The 14,300-nt window shown below is 47.3% G+C and overlaps 2 protein-coding genes across 2 annotated transcripts in view; one reads left to right on the forward strand and one right to left on the reverse strand.

Moving 5' to 3' along the window:
- Window positions 1-14,300, forward strand: part of FNDC10 (fibronectin type III domain containing 10) — a 367,304-nt gene that overhangs the window by 206,431 nt on the left and 146,573 nt on the right. The gene's annotated exons all lie outside the window — the stretch shown is intronic.
- Window positions 1-14,300, reverse strand: part of VWA1 (von Willebrand factor A domain containing 1) — a 36,054-nt gene that overhangs the window by 16,294 nt on the left and 5,460 nt on the right. Inside the window, exon 2 of the mRNA XM_081016160.1 lies at window positions 2,094-2,657. Coding sequence (XP_080872286.1) covers window positions 2,094-2,657 — 564 coding nt within the window. The remainder of the gene's footprint in view (window positions 1-2,093; window positions 2,658-14,300) is intronic.

The raw sequence follows: 14,300 nt of genomic DNA on the forward strand, positions 1-14,300 counted from the left end.
AAGACTTTAGCTGCAGAAGGGACTTTAAAAAATAATAAAAATACATGAAATAAAAACCATCCCCTAAGATTAAGGAGCACAAAGGTGCCAAGGAATGGGTGGAAGCTATCCCAGCTCCATGGTAACCCTCGTGAGTTTCCAAACCATTAGCAGTCCCAAGAACTGCCTGCAGCTGCAGGGAAAATGTCCAGAGTGAAAGCAATAAAGGAGCAAGGAGGTGCCTTGTGGGTAATAGACATGCAAGCAAGCTGGATCAAGGGGTTTCGGCCTTTGCTTGGGGAACGAGGCTTGTGATCTGGAGCGCGCTGGATTCCCTTCTCGAAAGATGGACCTCTTAAGAGAGAGGGATTTAAGAAGGCATCGTTTTCCTGTTCTGCCCTGTGCTAGGCGCCCAGTTTCCATTCTGCTGCAATTTGTCTTCTGCCAAAAGTTAGGTTATTCCTCTCATCGTCTGCTGTGCTGAAATCATGTAACTCAAGTAACGGATCATGTAAGCGACACTGTCATGCTATTCTGCCCCATTCATTTTGAAGCAAAGGACGTGTAATTCAAATTGTGGGTGGGTGCCTTGTTTGCGGACTAAAAGCAATGACAAGATTGATGGCTGATCATGTTTGTTGAATTTATTTCCATTCTGGGCATGGCGCAGATACACAAACACTGGCCATTTCCAACCCTGCTTTTGCTTCCATTGGAATTTCCTGAGTGGTTTAACAGTCCTTCCTTTCCCCCTAGGAACTCTGGGAATTGTAGCTCTGGGAGGGGACGGAAAGGGGTCTCTTAACAGCTCTCCTCACCCCTTAACAAATGACAGCTCCCAGAATCCTTTGGGGGAAGCCATATGTTGGAAGCCACCCAAAGTGGCTGGGGCAACCCAGTCAGATAAGCAGGGTACAAATGATTATGATGCAGATAACTGTTTAGAGTGGCATACAGTGGTAGCTTGGGTCACAGACGCTTCAGGTTACAGAAGCTTCAGGTTGCAGACTCTGCTAACCCAGAAATAGTACCTCAGGTTAAGAACTTTGCTTCAGAATGAGAACAGAAATCGTGTGGCGGCGGCGCGGCGGCAGCAGGAGGCCCATTAGCTAAAGTGGTACCTCAGGTTAAGAACAGTTTCAGGTTAAGAAGGTACCACTGTAATAGTATGGTGTGGATGTGGCCTAACTCAGGCATTCCAATGGGTCTAGCACTGGATACAACCCACAGTTTGGAAACTATGGGGTACAGCGGATGCTGATCCTGCTCAGAGTAGGCCCATTGATGTTAATGGACATGACTAACTTAGGTTCATCTGTTTCAATGGGTCTGCTCTGAGTTGGACTTAACTGAAGATAACCCTGTGGAATTTACCTCTAAGTAGATGACATGAATGGGATTCCACTCTCAAAGCAGAACTGCAGGAATGAAATTGAGAGAGTCATTCTTAATTCATAGTTAGGTATTACAAGGTAAAAAAAGGTAAAGGACTGGACGGTTAAGTCCAGTCAAAGGCGACTATGGGGTTACAGCGCTCATCTTGCTTTCAGGCCAAGGGAGCCGGATGGCGCTGTGGTCTAAACTGATGAGCTTCTTGGGCTTGCCGATTGGAAGGGCGGTGGTTCGAATCCCCGCGACGGGGTGAGCTCCTGTTGCTGTGTCCCATTCCTGCCAACCTAGCAGTTTGAAAGCACACCTGTGCAAGTAGATAAATAGGTACCGCTGCGGTGGGAAGGTAAACGGTGGGAAGGTAAACGACATTTCTGTGTGTTCTGGCTTCCATTATGGTGTCCCATTGTGCCAGAAGCGGTTTAGTTATGCTGGTCACATGACCCGGAAAGCTGTCTGTGGACAAACGCCAGCTCCCTCAGCCTGAAAGCGAGATGAACCCCATAGTCACCTTTGACTGGACTTATCCGTCCAGGGGTCCTTTACCTTTTTACCTTTTATGTATTATAGTAGGCATTGTGTATGTGTCAATTTAATGTACCCACAAGGTACTGGGACTTCCGCCGAACTGCATTCTGGGACTTGGGCAGGCCAGAGACAAGACCCAACAGATCTAGTTCTGATCTGGCCAGGCATTTGTTTGTTTTGACACGCTACCCAATTACCTGCAATGGAGTCTCTCAGCTCCTTGGTAATGATGGTCAGGTCGTCCACGTCCACAAAATGCAGGTGTTTCTCCGGAGGTTGGCTGGCAGCAGCGGACAGCTCCAAGTAGTTCCCACGCCCGGTGCTAACGATGAAAACCGTGACCCCCATGTCCTTCAGGAGCTGCATTGGCTGGGAGATGTCGTCTGTAGAGAAGCCGTCGGTCACCCACACCATCACCTTGGGGACATCAGCCCGCGCTCCGGCCTTCCCACTGAAAAGCATGTCTTTGGCGAAGGAGAGGGCTTTGCCTGTGTTGGTGTCGCCCATCACCTGTTGGATGCTGCGAATGGCATGCTGGACCGCCCCGGTGGAGAGGTAGCGGTCAAAGGGGAACTCCATCGTGGGCGTGGTGCTGATGTGGACAACCCCAGTCTGGACATCGTGTGGGCCAAAGGCAAATGGCCTGAGGAGGTCCGCAATGAACTCCTTGACCCGGGAGAATTCGTAGTAGGAGACGCTACCAGAGCTGTCCAGGAGGAAGAGAAGGTCGCCTTCTAAATCCGGAGCGATGGGACGAGGACCTAGAACAGGCACAGGATGAGAATTAATGGGGCAGAAAGGGCGAAATTGACCGGGAAAATCAGAAACCAGGAAGAGAAGAACTTTAAGAAGGAACGGGGAAAATTTACAATGTGTCTCAGAGAACACTGTAAACAACTAAAAACTTTGGCAGCAGTTGAGTAACGCTTGTAATGTACTAAAAACTAAGGTAAAAATGGGTTATTTAAGAAAAACAGAAAATAAGTGAAGTAGTTGAAAAAAGATGGATAATAGTAACCATGGAAGGGCAGAGGATTCAGGGAATCCTAAATGACGATGTTGGTGTTTAATGCTTGAATTTAAATTTGTAACATAAAACTTAATAAAAAAAGATTTTACAAATAATCATAATCATAAGAGAATTAATGAAGCAGAACATAAAGAAAAAATTACATGTAGGCTCTAATCTTACTAGGGAGTAAGAGCTGTTGAGATCAAAGGGGCTTACATCGGACTAAACATGCGCAGGGCCTTTGACCTGTTTGAGCAACGAATCTTAAATTTTGCACATTGGATTTTGGGCCTCAAATCAAACCTTTTCCCTCACCCACTCAATCCAAAGTTCTGTTAGGGATTGGGAAAAAAATATCCAACCATCTGAGGTTCCCGGTTGCCTCAATTCATGCATTAAATGTAATACAATCTTTCATCATTGCTGTTGCAAAGTGGTCTGCCTGGGTCAAATTGTTCCCAGCAACACTGGCTTTGGGATATAGTGATAATGGAGAAAATGACGCATAATTTTAGATTTCAACAAGGTCTGGAACCTCCAGACGCTTTTAAAATATGACTGCTTTATCACATATAGAGTGGAACTGCCGTTTTCAAGGCAGCCCCCGTCGCAAGTCTGGAAAATCTGGAACTGTACTCAATTAAATAGCACAAATATTCCTTCTTTATTCTTTATTCTTTAATTGCTCAGACTCCATTACTTAACCCATGTTGAAACTGCACTTATTATACGTGCATATTTTTTGGGTTTGGTCTTTAGATTTTCATCTCTTGTTATAATTGTTCTCTCTGTCTTACGTATGTACAGTGGTACCTCAGATTACATATGCTTCAGGTTACAGACTCTGCTAACCCAGAAATAGTGCTTCAGGTTAAGAACTTTGCTTCACAATGAGAACAGAAATCGTGCTCCGGCGGCACAGCGGCAGCTGGAGGCCCCATTAGCTAAAGTGGTGCTTCAGGTTAAGAACAGTTTCAGGTTAAAAACGGACCTCTGGAATGAATTAAGTACTTAACCCGAGGTACCACTGTACATCATAAAATGAAATAAAACATATTCCCCTCCCCAAAAAAGTCACTCCCAGCTGCAGTGATTGGATGTTTTGTGGCTGCTGTGATTCCTTGCCTGTAACCTGGTCTTTCCTTCCCCCCTTAGAGAACCAGCCAGGCTCCCCATCCCATCTGCCTTTTCCCCCTTGGACATATTGCCATTCCAGGCAATGTTAACTCCTTCCCCGCCACAACATACTCTCCGACTGTTTATGGGGGGAATTACTGTTTCTGAGTGGGGAACCTCCAGGCCCTGGAGGGCAGAATGTGGTCCTCCAGGCCTCTCTGCCTGGCCATTCAAGACTTTTCCCTGGCCACGCCCCTCCCCAAGCCATATCCCACTTCTGACACCATGTGGCATCAACAGAGAGTCAGGACACTGCATTGGGAGAGAGAAAATCTCTTCAGCCTCAGCCCAATAAGCCAGAAAGTCCCGTCAAGAGTTTTACCTCATGAAAGCTCTCAGGGATAGAAAGTGGGGCAAAGCGGGGGACAAACTCTCTCTCCTCTCCAACTCTCACCCTTGAAACAGGGGTGGGGGACCTTCTGACAGGCTGGGGTCCACATTCCCTTCTGGGCAAGCTTCTGGGGACCATATGGTGGCAGTGGGCAGGGTCAGGGGTCAAAATAGGCCGAGCAATGTGAGGGATTTGGGGCATAATATCCAACTCTCATCTTGGGAGAGGTTATGGAAAGCTGATTTAAAATTCTCGGCATGCTGTACGTTGAAAGAAAATTATATGAAAATGATGTACCGTTGGTATCTAACTCCTGGTAAGTTAGCAAAAATGTCTAAGACTAAGACTACAAATATCTGCGGGCAATGTAAAGAAAAAGAAGGCACCTTTTAGCATATGTGGTGGATGTGTAAAAGCATTCTGGGAAATGATATATAATGAATTGCGATGCGCAATTCATACTGCAATGCGCTCTACGTGGGGCTACCTTTGAAGGTGACCCGGAAACTACAACTAATCCAGAATGCGGCAGCTAGACTGGTGACTGGGGGCGGCCACCAAGACCACATAACACTAGTCTTGAAAGACCTACATTGGCTCCCAGTACGTTTCCGAGCACAGTTCAAAGTGTTGGTGTTGACCTTTAAAGCCCTAAACGGCCTTGGCCGTTCTGCCCGGACACTGAGGTCCAGCGCCGAGGGCCTTCTGGCGGTTCCCTCATTGTGAGAAGCAAAGCTACAGGGAACCAGGCAGAGGGCCTTCTTGGTAGTGGTGCCCACCCTGTGGAACACCCTCCCATCAGATGTCAAAGAGATAAACAACTACCTGATTATTATTATTATTATTATTATTGGAAAAAAAATGTTTAAAATAACTTTTATAAAACAACAACATAGAGGCTTTTTTATTAGGAATTGTAAGTGCTGAAATTCCAAGAGAGCAGAAAAGACTTTTTATGTATGCGATGATAGCTTCATGGATGTTATTAGCCCAGAAATGAAAGGAAGATAAAGTCCCTACCAGAGAAGAATGGCAAATTAAGTTGATGGACTATGCCAAGATGGCAAAACTGACCGGAAAGCTCGGGAACCAGGAAGACCAAAACTTTAATAAGGAATGGGAAAAAATTATAATTTACCCTAAAGACCACTGTAAGCAGATGAAAACACTAGCATACTGCAACAACACTTGTAATGTAACAAGAAATATGGACATAGTGGAGTTATAAGAAATTTGGATTATTGAAAAAAGATGCAGCAGAAAAGGTTTAACAACAGAATCCATGGAGGGGAAGGTGGGAAGTCCAGAGTTTCGGAGGAATCGTTTAACTGTGGATATGTTGTGGTGTGATTATAATTTTCAGTATGTACAACCAAATAAAAATATTTTTTTAAAAACAAACAAAATGGGTGGAGCAATGAATGCAAATTTTACCTTTGCCCTCTAGGCTGGTTTCTTCAGCCATACTCACTCACCCCTCTCTATCCTCTATCCAGGAGGATAGAGACATGACTAGAGTTCACCAGGCAGGTGGAAAAAAACTTGAGAGAGGGCACAAAATGGGATTTGGGTGTGACCTGGGGAGAGTTCTGAGGGCCTGATCGTGGGACTTGGAAGGGCCACTTTTGGCCCCACAGGACTGAAGTTTCCCACCTCTGATAAATATCTATTATTCAAAATAAAAATAGTATTACGAAAAAAGGGACACACATATCCAGCACGTGTCTTCTCACAAGGAAATGGATCTGGTATAGCCTCGTGGAGAACCATGCAGAACAATATAGCTCTCATGACTTAGCCAACAGTGAGGCTTTGTCAATGAATAACAGACAGAGTCTGAAGGAAGTCGTGTCCACAGGTGCCTTGCTTTTACTAATCCCTTTCCTCCTCTGTGCTAGACAATCGTGCCTGGAAGCGATGAAAGGCAATTTAAGTCTCCAGCCATAAACTTCCTGGCATATATCCTCTCACATACTCTACCAGAGGCAAGAAATTTGCTGGGCCACGGACTGTCCCGAGCTGGGAATATGTTCCCTCAGCCTGTGTGTCAACAGGAGAGAAGAAGCTAAAGTCAATTTGCTCCAGTTGTAAGCGGGGTTTGCTGCGGGATATGGGAAAACCTACCCCCAAATTATATTTGCCTGAGAAGGGGTAGTGTCACCAACATTTGGGGGTAGTTCTAATAATACTGTGAATTGTTTTCTGCAGCTTAAAAACACAAATAAATACATTATTCCACCTTCTGCCAGTTGAAACCCTTTCACTCCACCCAGGGAATATTTTGGAAATGCTGCTTTAGATTATGGGTGGGCAACTTTGTTTTCTGTTGGGGACCACATGTCAACAGTGTGAGAAACTCAGATATATAAACTAAGCACCAAATGGCTCCTTAAACTAGGGTTACAGTCGCCAAACTGGAATAATATCTAGTTGCCATTTTGGAGCCAGACAGCTTGAGAGTCGTATTTTTTCAATATGACTTTTGGGTTCCTGAAATCCGTTCTGAGTGTGCAGATAAAATATCATGGGGAGAATACTATAGGATGTGTTGTTAGTGTGTGAAAACAGTCAAGATCCAAGGACCCCCAGGCATACGTCTCCAGATGGTGAAGACATCAGACCGCATCCTGGGGTTGCAAGTGGCCAATAGCCAGGCTCAAAATGCGCCTGGAGTCTTGCGAATTTCTAACATTGCATGCCAACTGTGAGAGTCAAAATACCAGAGTCAAAAGAGGATTCTCTTAGATTTTGCTTGAGTTTTCTAAGGAGAAATAGAAATACAGTGGTACCTTGGTTTACGAACTTAATCCGTTCCGGAAGTCCGTTCTTAAACCGAAACCATTCTTAAACCGAGGCGTGCTTTCCCTAATGAGGTCTCCTGCCACCGGTTCCCTGCCACCGTTCGGATTCCATTCTTAGTCTGAGGTAAAATTCGCAAACCGGGACACTACTTCTGGTTTTGCAGAGTTTGTAAACTGAATAGTTCATAAACAGGGCTGTTCTTAAACCAAGGTACCACTGTAATATGTACAGAAATGCATATACTAGGGTAAAGTGTGTAGGGAGACGTCTATACTAGAAAAAAATAGATTGCAAAAATGAGCCTGTTAGAAGAAACTGCACAGAAGAATTTGGGGGTAGATGCTCAGTGTTTGAGCATCTGCTCAGCATGCAGAGGGTGCCGGGTTCAAGTCACAGTATCTCCAGCTAGAACCAGGAATGACGCCTGTCTGAAACCCTGGACAGTTGCTACTGGTCAGTGTAGATCAGGGTTTCCCAAACCCTGGGAATCTCCTGCTGTTTTTGGACCAATACTCCCATCATCCCTAGCTAGCAGGACCAGTCATCAGGGATGATGGGAATTGTAGTCCAAAAGCAGCTGGAGATCCAAGTTGGGGAAACCGTGGTGTAGATAATACTGAACCAAATGGATCCAATGGTCTGGCTCAGTATAAGGCAGCTTCTTATGCATATCGGGAGAAATTCACACTCAAATGCTACCGCATTTTTATGAGGACTTTTCAGAAAAATTGCAAGCTGGTGTGCAAAATGGAACTTACAACTGGAAGAACGAAAAGCCGAGAAACACACACACACACACACACACACACACACACGCGGATAGATTCACCCCTCACTAGGAGATGGAGAGAAGGAAAACAGGGATATTGTTTCAGCGCTGGCGTTGCAACTGACGCAGGTTTACCATGCCAAGAATGTGTGTGCTGGGAGGAGGAAGATGAAGGAAACTGACCACAGTTGTGAAATGGATGGTTGGTCATATGCAGCTGTAAAGAAAACCTCAGACTCTCTCAGGGACCTTAAATTACATTTGATGGAGAAACTATGAGAGGGAAAAATGCACCTGAAGAAAGGGGGAAAGAGAAATGCAATATACCCTTCAACCTTTCACAAGTGGAAGCAGGGGGTGACCCTCTTGGGACACCGTCCACTGTTATGTCACACGTCCATGGTGGGAGGGGCCTGAGGCAAAAGTGGGTGGAGCAACTACAAATGCAACTTTTTTTTTTGTACAAGGGATGGAAGGATCTTTTGGCTTCAGTTCTCCCACTTTCTTTGTTTGCCAGCAAAATTTAAAGTGCTGGTTTAAAATTGCAATCCTTTGCATGTTTAGAATGTGGCCATACCAGCAGCTATTCCATCAAGCTTGGCAGCAGAGGAAATATAGGGAAGCAGGCCCTGTTCATCTGTTCTACTTAAGAGACCAGCAATGGCTTTGCTCTCTTTCCAGTTTCATAAGAACATATGACGAGCCCTGCTGGATCAAGCCATGCATCCTGTTCTCACAGTGGCCAACCAAATAATAATGATGATGATGATAATTTATTTATATCCCGCCCTCCCCAGCTGAAGCCGGGCTCAGAGCGGCTAACAACAATAAAAGTAACATAATTTACATAAAATCACAATCAATTAATTGAAATGCATTCTAAAATCAACTCATTCTAAAATCAAATTAATGGCAACCATTGGGCTAGAGTTCTGTGAGGATTACCGAAGGAGGGGGTCAGACTGTGCCTTGGTCAAAGGCCTGGTGGAACAGCTCTGTCTTCCAGGCCCTGCGGAAAGATGTCAAGTCCTACAGGGCCCTAGTCTCTTGTGACAGAGCGTTCCACCAGATTGGGGCCATGGCCAAAAAAGCCCTGGCTCTGGTTGAGGCCAGCCTAACCTCCCTGTGGCCCGGGATCTCCAAGATGTTTTTATTTGAAGACCGTAAGGTCCTCCGTGGGACATACCAGGAGAGGCGGTCCCGTAGGTATGAGGGTCCTAGGCCGTAGAGGGTTTTAAATGTTAAAACCAGCACCTTAAACCTGATCCTGTACTCCACCGGGAACCAGTGCAGCTGGTATAGCACTGGGTGAATGCGATCCCACAGCAAGGACCCTGTAAGGAGTCTCGCCGCAGCATTCTGCACCCGCTGGAGTTTCTGGGTCAGTCTCAAGGGCAGCCCCACATAATCTCCAACCAAACCCCAACCAAGCAGGATCCAAGCAATGTTGGAGGCAGTGGTTTGTGTCCAATGAATGCTAGCCCTACCCAGAGCAGACTTGCTGAATGCAGGCGAAACCAGCTAGAGCAAATTCTCCTCCAAAGAGATTCTCTTCAGGTTCTGCAGCTCTAATCTACAGAGGAACCTGGGGGTCTACAGTGGTACCTCGGGTTACATACGCTTCAGGTTACAGACTGCGCTAACCCAGAAATAGTACCTCGGGTTAAGAACTTTGCTTCAGGATGTGAACAGAAATTGTGCTCCGTTGGCGTGGCAGCAGCGGGAGGCCCCACTAGCTAAAGTGGTGCTACAGGTTAAGAACTGTTTCAGGTTAAGAACGGACTTCCGGAATGAATTAAGTTCTTTACCCAAGGTACCACTGTAATGAGCATTGAGGTCCCAAATCATCTGGAAGCTGCCAGGATCACAAAGACTGCTCTAGGTGAAGAGCTTGCAGTTGGAATAAAGAAAAGCCCATTCACAGAATCACAGAATCATGGAGTTGGAAGAGACACCAAGGGTCATCTAGTCCAACCCCCTGCGATGCAGGAATCACAGTTAAAGATTCGCTGACAGGTGGCCCTACAACCTCTGTTAAAATAGCTCCAATGGAGGAGCGTCCACTGGCTTCTGAAGGAATCTGTCTAACAGCTCTCACTGCCAGAAAGTTCTTCCTAATACTCACCCCGAAAGCACAGCTGTCTTGGGATCACTGCAATGCCGTTCCTCACCCCACCCCGGTTAATGGCACACCCTCCTCAGGCAATGGAAGCTGCCCCACCTAACCGTTTAATTAACCTCTTTCCAGGTTGGGTCTCTTAATCATCAAAGGATAGGGGAGGGAGGCATACCAGCTCCGTGACAAAGCGCTGCAGGGAGCAGCAGGGAGAGGAGGATGAGGAAGAACAGAAAACAAACTGCCTGATATCCCATCGCGGAACCTCAGAAGGTGCTGTTTCTTCCTTGCCTTGGGCTATCGCAGCCACCTCTGCCTGCTGGAAGGCAGAGTCTGTTTGAAGCGGCAACTTGAACACAATTCAAACTTGTGTTCTGTCAGAGGGAAGAGGAACCTCAGGCCACGTTTGGCCCTCCAGGGCTTTCTGTCTGGCCCTCAGGACTCTCCCTGTGGCACACCGCTTACGGTACTGCCTTGCTTCCCCGCTTGAGGGCTTGGGACATGTCCTTAAACTCTACGAATGCCTCTTGCTTGCTTGCAAGGATAGAAAGAGGGGTGCATAGAAACCAGCCTTCATTGACATTTACTGTCCCGCCCACTTGTTCCTCTGGCCCCACCCACCAGCGGTGAATGGCCCCTGGAAGGTTGTCTGGAAGGGAATGCGGCCTCCTGCCTATAAAAAGGTGGCCAGCTCCTGTTGTGTCGTATCCAAAGCTACCTCAAACCTCCATCACTTCCCTGATCAATACAATGACATGCTTTAAAAACCAGGACGGATGAAAGATCGTTTGACCAATTCTGCAAGGCTTAGTGGGTTAATTGATTCATCTACTGAACGAAGGTGTCTGTGGGTTAACACGGCAAGTCGTAGCCAACGTCACACAGATAGCTCAGTATTGTCGACACAGACAGGCAGGAGCTCTTTGGACGTTGAAAGAGGGGACCATTCCTAGTCCCTACCTGGAGATGGCAGGGATTGAACCCGCGCCCTTCTGCATGCAAAGCAGATGCACTGCAGCTGATGAAGTGGTACATCTGTCCATGTAAACATGCTGTAAGCAAAACAGACCCCAGTTGGGGGAGATGAGCTGTTCTGTGGCTCCAGTAGGGAGAGTTTCCTTTTCCTTTCTTTTTTATAGGGTTGGAAGCCCAGACTTGCTGACTAGAAGCTGCTATACGGGCCTAATTTGGGGATATTCTGGAGGATGAAAAGCCCACTTCATTAATGTCTTGGCTTTCCATCTCCCAGCTTTATGATTCCAGGATGCTGGCTGCCAATTAAACCGTCACATTCCCCATAATAATATAGAGAGGGGGCAAAGTGGTCTCTTGCTCTGCGAAGTGCGCCTGGAGCCAATTGGCTCTTGGTGTTTTTTGGAGCTGTGCTTTACGATCCCAGTTCTGGAGTTCAGCCTTGCCAGAAGGAACGGTCGGGTTTTCCAAAAAGCCCCCCAAACAGAAGCAGCTGGGTCTGTTCTAATGATGCTTGATGCTGACAACTATCTCAGAGCAGAGCCAGATCTGATCTGATGCTGCCAGCTGATCTGAAAGAGCGAGGCGGATGGAACAATAATTTATCTACTTGTGGGCCTCCCTGCTGCGATGCGTGGCAAAAGCGGCCGAGATCAAGCAGAGGAAAGCAAAGAGGATGAAAAGTGCACCTCTGGCTGTGAGCCAGGTATGGCTAAATAGATCCTGCATGTTCAAAGGCAGCCTATCTCTGAATACCGATTGCTGGAGAACAACAGCAGGAGAGGGTGGCTGCCTTCGTGGCTTCTTTCGTGGAAGCCACTGTGGGAAACAGGACACTGGGAGGAAATGGAGACTTGCTCTGATCCAGCAGGACTTTTGTTCAGTGACATAGCGTGGGTTGCCAGTGCCCGGGGAAAGACAAGCTGCAGACATCCAGGCACCCATCGAAGCTCAATTAGACACGGAGGGCTGTACTCATCCTTTGTTTTCTCATTTTGGCTGGTCAGGATACCCCTCCCCCCACCAATCCTCTCACACTGCTGCAATTCTCAGAGGGATTGATTGTTAAGCCACTCTGGGAATTGTAGCTCTAAGAACTCTCAGCATCCTTAACAAACTACAGTTCCCAGGATTCTTAGGGGGGAAGCCATGACTCTTCATAGTGGTATGATACCACTTTAAAAGTGGACCTTAGGCTGGTGGCTTCTCTAGCTGACATCCAGACACAACATTAGCTGAAGGAATGTGTTGCTTTTTCCTGTAATCTTTTTAATTATTATTTTTATTATTACATTTTCACCCTGCCTTTCGTCCAAGCAGCTCAAGGGTGGTGTACATGGTTCCCACCACTCCCCCATTTTATCCTCACAACCACCCTGTGAGGTAGTTTAGGCTGAGAGATAGCGACTGGCCTGAGGTCATCCAGCTAGACGGGGGATTTGAACCCAGGACTTAGTCCAGCGCTATAAACCACCATGCCACAGAAATAGTCCTGAGGAAATCTGAGCAGATCTCTCTACCTGCCAGGGAGACACAATATCAACTGTCTCCATGACCTGCTGCCGCCTTTCAAGCATGTGGGAAGAAGTGCAGACAAGAAGAGAGGCAATATTTTTGTGACCATGTAAAGGAAAGGAAGAGTTAAATTCAGCCCTCTTCATCCCCCCACCCCTATAGTCCTGAGGGTGCTCAGGCTTCCCCAGCAGCTGAAGTTTACATAACAAAAAACCCTGCAGTCAATTCCACTCACATAAGTGCCACACTGAGTAATTTTGTAGCTGCTGCTACAGAAGTCTTGTTTAGCCCTTATAGTTTTGGTGCAGCAACTCAGTTTTGTCTCTCTCCCTCTCTCTGTATGTGTAATGTACTTCTGCTGCCCGGCTAAGGGTTTCTGTTGCAAAACACAGCTGCATCAGCCCAGTGCTCTGTGTTTCCATAATAGCAGGCAAATGGGTGGCAGAGGGCGATCAACAATGCAACAGCAATGTGGGCAGCCAGAGGCGGGAGGAATCCCGGCACAGCGCCAGAGCTGTGAGCTCCATCCCCTCTTGGGTGTCAGAAAACAAGCACAGAAGCAGCTCAGTTTACGAGGCTAATAATAATAATAATAATAATATATTATTTCTACCGCACCCATCCGGCTAGGTCTCCCCAGCCACTCTGGGCAGCTCCCAACAGAATCTTAAAAACACAATAAAACATCAAACATTAAAAGCTTCCCTAAACAGGGCTGCCTTCAGATGTCTTCTAAAAGTCAGATAGTTGTTTACTTCCTTGACATCTGATGGGAGGGCGTTCCACAGGGTGGGCGTCACAACCAAGAAGGCCCTCTGTCTGGTTCCCTGTAATGTCACTTCTTGCAGTAAGGGAACCGCCAGAAGGCCCTCAGCGCTGGATGTCAGTGTCCGGGCAGAACGATGGGGGTGGAGACGCTCCTTCAGGTATACTGGGCCAAGGCCGTTTAGGGCTTTAAAGGTCAGTACCAACACTTTGAATTGTGGTCGGAAACGTACTGGGAGCCAATGTAGGTCTTTCAAAACCAGTGTTATATGGTCTTAGCAGCCACTCCCAGTCACCAGTCTAGCTGCCGCATTCTGGATTAGTTGCAGTTTCCAGGTCACCTTCAAAGGTAGCCCCACATAGAGCGCATTGCAGTAGTTCAAGCGGGAGATAACCAGAGCATGTACCACTCTGGCGAGACAGTCCGCGGGCAGGTAGGGTCTCAGCCAGCGTACCAGAAAGAGCTGGTAGACAGCTGCCCTGGACACAGATTTGACCTGCGCCTCCATGGACAGCTGTGAGTCCAAGATGACTCCCAGGCTGCGCACCTGGTCCTTCAGGGAAACAGTTACTCCATTCAGGACCAGGGAATCCCCCACACCTGCCTACCCCCTGTCCCCCCAAAACAGTACTTCTCTCTTGTCAGGATTCAACCCTAACTCTCTGCTCATTCTCTGTTGGCCTTTCCTTGCAACTCAGGCCCAGCATCCAGATGACACCCTCCAGACCTCTCTAGCTGGCCCTCAGGACTCTTCCCCAGGCCACACCCCCTCCTTGGCCACACTCTTCAGGCCACACCTCTCGCCTTGCCCCGGACCCTCCTTGAAGGTCTTTGCCTGGCTGGAATGGGCCCTTGAACTCTTCCTTGGACAGAGAGAGAGGAGTGTTCAGAGGTAAGAATTTCACAGTCGTTGCTCCGCCCGTTTCTGCCTCTGGCCCCACCCAC

Source organism: Podarcis pityusensis (assembly GCF_964106645.2).
Source record: "Podarcis pityusensis genome assembly, chromosome: 8".
Classification (NCBI taxonomy): domain Eukaryota; kingdom Metazoa; phylum Chordata; class Lepidosauria; order Squamata; family Lacertidae; genus Podarcis; species Podarcis pityusensis.